General features: G+C 44.7%; 1 protein-coding gene across 1 annotated transcript; it reads right to left on the bottom strand.

Moving 5' to 3' along the window:
• Window positions 1-1198: 1198 nt before the first annotated feature.
• Window positions 1199-1825, bottom strand: LOC121385128 (proline-rich receptor-like protein kinase PERK2). The gene has a single exon (XM_041515666.1). It carries the CDS (start codon window positions 1823-1825, stop codon window positions 1199-1201), a length of 627 nt encoding a protein of 208 aa, XP_041371600.1.
• Window positions 1826-2808: the final 983 nt, after the last annotated feature.

Genomic DNA, 2808 nt, shown 5'->3' with positions numbered 1-2808 from the left:
ATCAAAACCTTTTCTAATGATATATCTTTCTTTTCGTTTTAGTGTTATTACAGCCTATTTCTAGGTTTGCAAAAACACGCACACTTGCGCTATGCCCCTTATCTAAGAAGTTCGTTCACGAGGATTTTTTTTTTTTTTTTTTTTTTTTGTGGATTATTTTTTCTCCGCGAAATGCGTTAATCGTAGAACAATCGTTAAAATAAACCTCGCAAAGGAGATGGTTATCTCCCCTTGGTAATTAACACGTTTGGGGAGGAACGCACGTTGCTACATATAATTATCACTATCATTTCATTCAATCACTTTGCAAAAATTAATCGGTATAATTCCGGACGGGGAGTCTTCAGAGGTAGAGGGTCAGCTTGACATGTCAAGGATCTCAGGATCGAATCCCTTCAGCGGTCTCGTAAATATTTAACAAACGAAACACCTGTTTTCGGCTGCTTGTTATCCAATCCAATATATATTTACATGCTCATATACCACGAAGGTTTCAAGCATGTCTGTCTTGGGCATAATCTCTGGCCTTTGCCAGTGACTAAGTCCAGGACAGAAAAGGGTGGGGGATAAGTTTGAAGTGGGCAGATTTTGGAATAAGAATTTAGTAGTGTCCAGCGACTGCGCGGACCGACTAGTAGACACCGAAAATGGGCCGTGTTCTGACTGGCTGAATTTCGATTCCTTCGGGTCTAACTAGAAAAAGCTAAAGTCTACGGAGAATAACAGCACCTAACATCATGTCCGGACTAAGAATTTAAACCCAAAAATAAGTTTGACTGCTCGGCCAAAAAGTTTTTAAGGTGATTTGAGCAATTGAACGGGCGCCAAAGTAAACGTTGGACTATTTATAAAAAAATAAACATAAAGATTTGGAAGCTCGATCGAAAAAGTTTAAAGTCCAACTAAGCCCAAAAAAGGAGGATACCTGTCCTAGGTAAGGTTGTACTACTTCGGGGAGCCTGGAGTGTCTCGGAGCGACGGCAGCTTTTCACTGATCTGGTGTAGATGTTTTAATAGTCGGGGCCGCAGACCGCTTGTAACATCCTGTTCGTTTTGTTATCGAGTTGAGCAAACAGGATGCACTGTCTGTAGGTCTGGTCCCTTCGGTGCGTAACGACTATTCCCTTGGTTTCATTGAAGATCTTGATATGAAGCTCGTAGCTGCTGCCGTCCTCCATGGTCTTCCAGTGGTGTTGGTTCAAAAACCTCCCCGAAGTAGTTTCTGGTTTCTGCGTGTCCCCCTGTATGTACTGATGGAGATGACGACGAAGTCCACTGATGGCAATGGTCCATTCGTCGTCAACAGGGGGAGCGGATTCCGGCGGCGGCTTGGTCTTGGCTGGCTGGGTGGTCGGTGATTAACAAGTCCAAGTGGCGACTCGACGGGAGCGGTCGTTGTTGACCGCTTCACCGGAGTCGTCGTCTTTGGGGTGGAGGTTGAAGTAGGTGGTGGCACACTCGTCCGTTTGAATCTGACGATCTCCTGGGTGGTGTACGGCCGTTCCGGGGATGCGGGCTCCACAAGTGGTTGCTTCCTCTCCGGAGGACTCGGTGGGGGCGGTATCACAGGAGGGAGCGCCACTGGCGGTTGAGCCACCAGCTTTGTCCCCCCCTGGGCCTTCCCTGGCACCGGTTTCTTCCTTCTTCTTCCTCTTCCAGTCCCCCCTTTCCGTTTCTGTGGAGGCGGGTCACCGTACACCAAAGTCACGGTCGCCCGTGACCCGGTATACGTGACCCGGAACTCCAACATCGGGCCGAAGCTGGCAATCAGTCCCCCCAGGTGGGGGGGCAATTCGAGAGCGCACGTTGACACGTCCACCTTCATCGAAGGACAGCTGGAGAAAAAAGTGTTATATCATGTCTGTGCGGAAATGGCACGCCACGCCCCTTCTGTTAAACGTAAACACAAAAACAGCCAATCGGGAAGACGGTAGCTCGACTGTTCTTTAGCCTGTTGATTTATGTTGTTTTGTTTTTTTATTAATATTTTTTTTATTATTATTATTATTTTTTTTTTTTTATCGACTTGTGTCTTTTGTTTTCTTTATTGTTGTTTGCGATGGTGTTTTTATGTGCCCATATTTGTCTCATATAATTACATGGTACTACTTTACTTTCATCTCTGGTTGGAACGGAAAATAACAGCAAACACTGTGGTTTGTACTGTTCTGTGTGTGCTTAAACGTGCATATAAAAGATCCGTTTCTGCCGCTTTTTGGTAATAGTGACCTATTTGGCGGCAAATGTCGAAATAAAAAGATTTTATAATCTTAAGGAAACATTGATTTATTAATCATCGACTAACTGGGGGAGGGGGTTACGTAGCTCAGTGGTACAGCGCTCGCCTGATGTGCGATCGATCCCCGTCGGTGGGCCCATTGGGCTGTTTATCGTTACTGCCAGTGCTCCACAACTGGTGTAACAAAGGCTGTGGTCTGTACTATCTGTATGTGGGATGGTGCATATAAAAGATAATTTGCTGCTAATCGAAAACCGTAGGCCATGAAGACTAGTAGCGACAGCGGGTTTCCTCCTTCAATATCTGTGTGGTCCTTAACCATATGTCTGATGTCATATAACCGTAAATAAAATGTTTTGAGTGCGTCGTTAAATAAAACATTTCCTTTCTTCGTCAGCTAATGGTGTCAAACATTTGGTAATTCTAACATATCGTTTTAGAGAACATATCTGTTACATTTTTTTCAATAGCAGCAAAGATCTTTTATGTGTACTTTTCCTAACACAGGACAGCACATACCATATTTGATATAACAGTCATGCGGCATTAGTTAGGACGGGGTGAAAACC

The sequence above is a fragment of the Gigantopelta aegis genome, chromosome 11 (assembly GCF_016097555.1).
Source record: "Gigantopelta aegis isolate Gae_Host chromosome 11, Gae_host_genome, whole genome shotgun sequence".
Lineage (NCBI taxonomy): Eukaryota > Metazoa > Mollusca > Gastropoda > Neomphalida > Peltospiridae > Gigantopelta > Gigantopelta aegis.
The sequence above is the reverse complement of the archived record's forward strand: the minus strand, read 5'-3'. Positions and strand labels throughout refer to the sequence as shown.

Bases quoted from the DNA above. Each gene is read 5' to 3' on its own strand.
- LOC121385128 (XM_041515666.1), bottom strand. From the start codon at position 1,825: ATGAAGGTGGACGTGTCAACGTGCGCTCTCGAATTGCCCCCCCACCTG.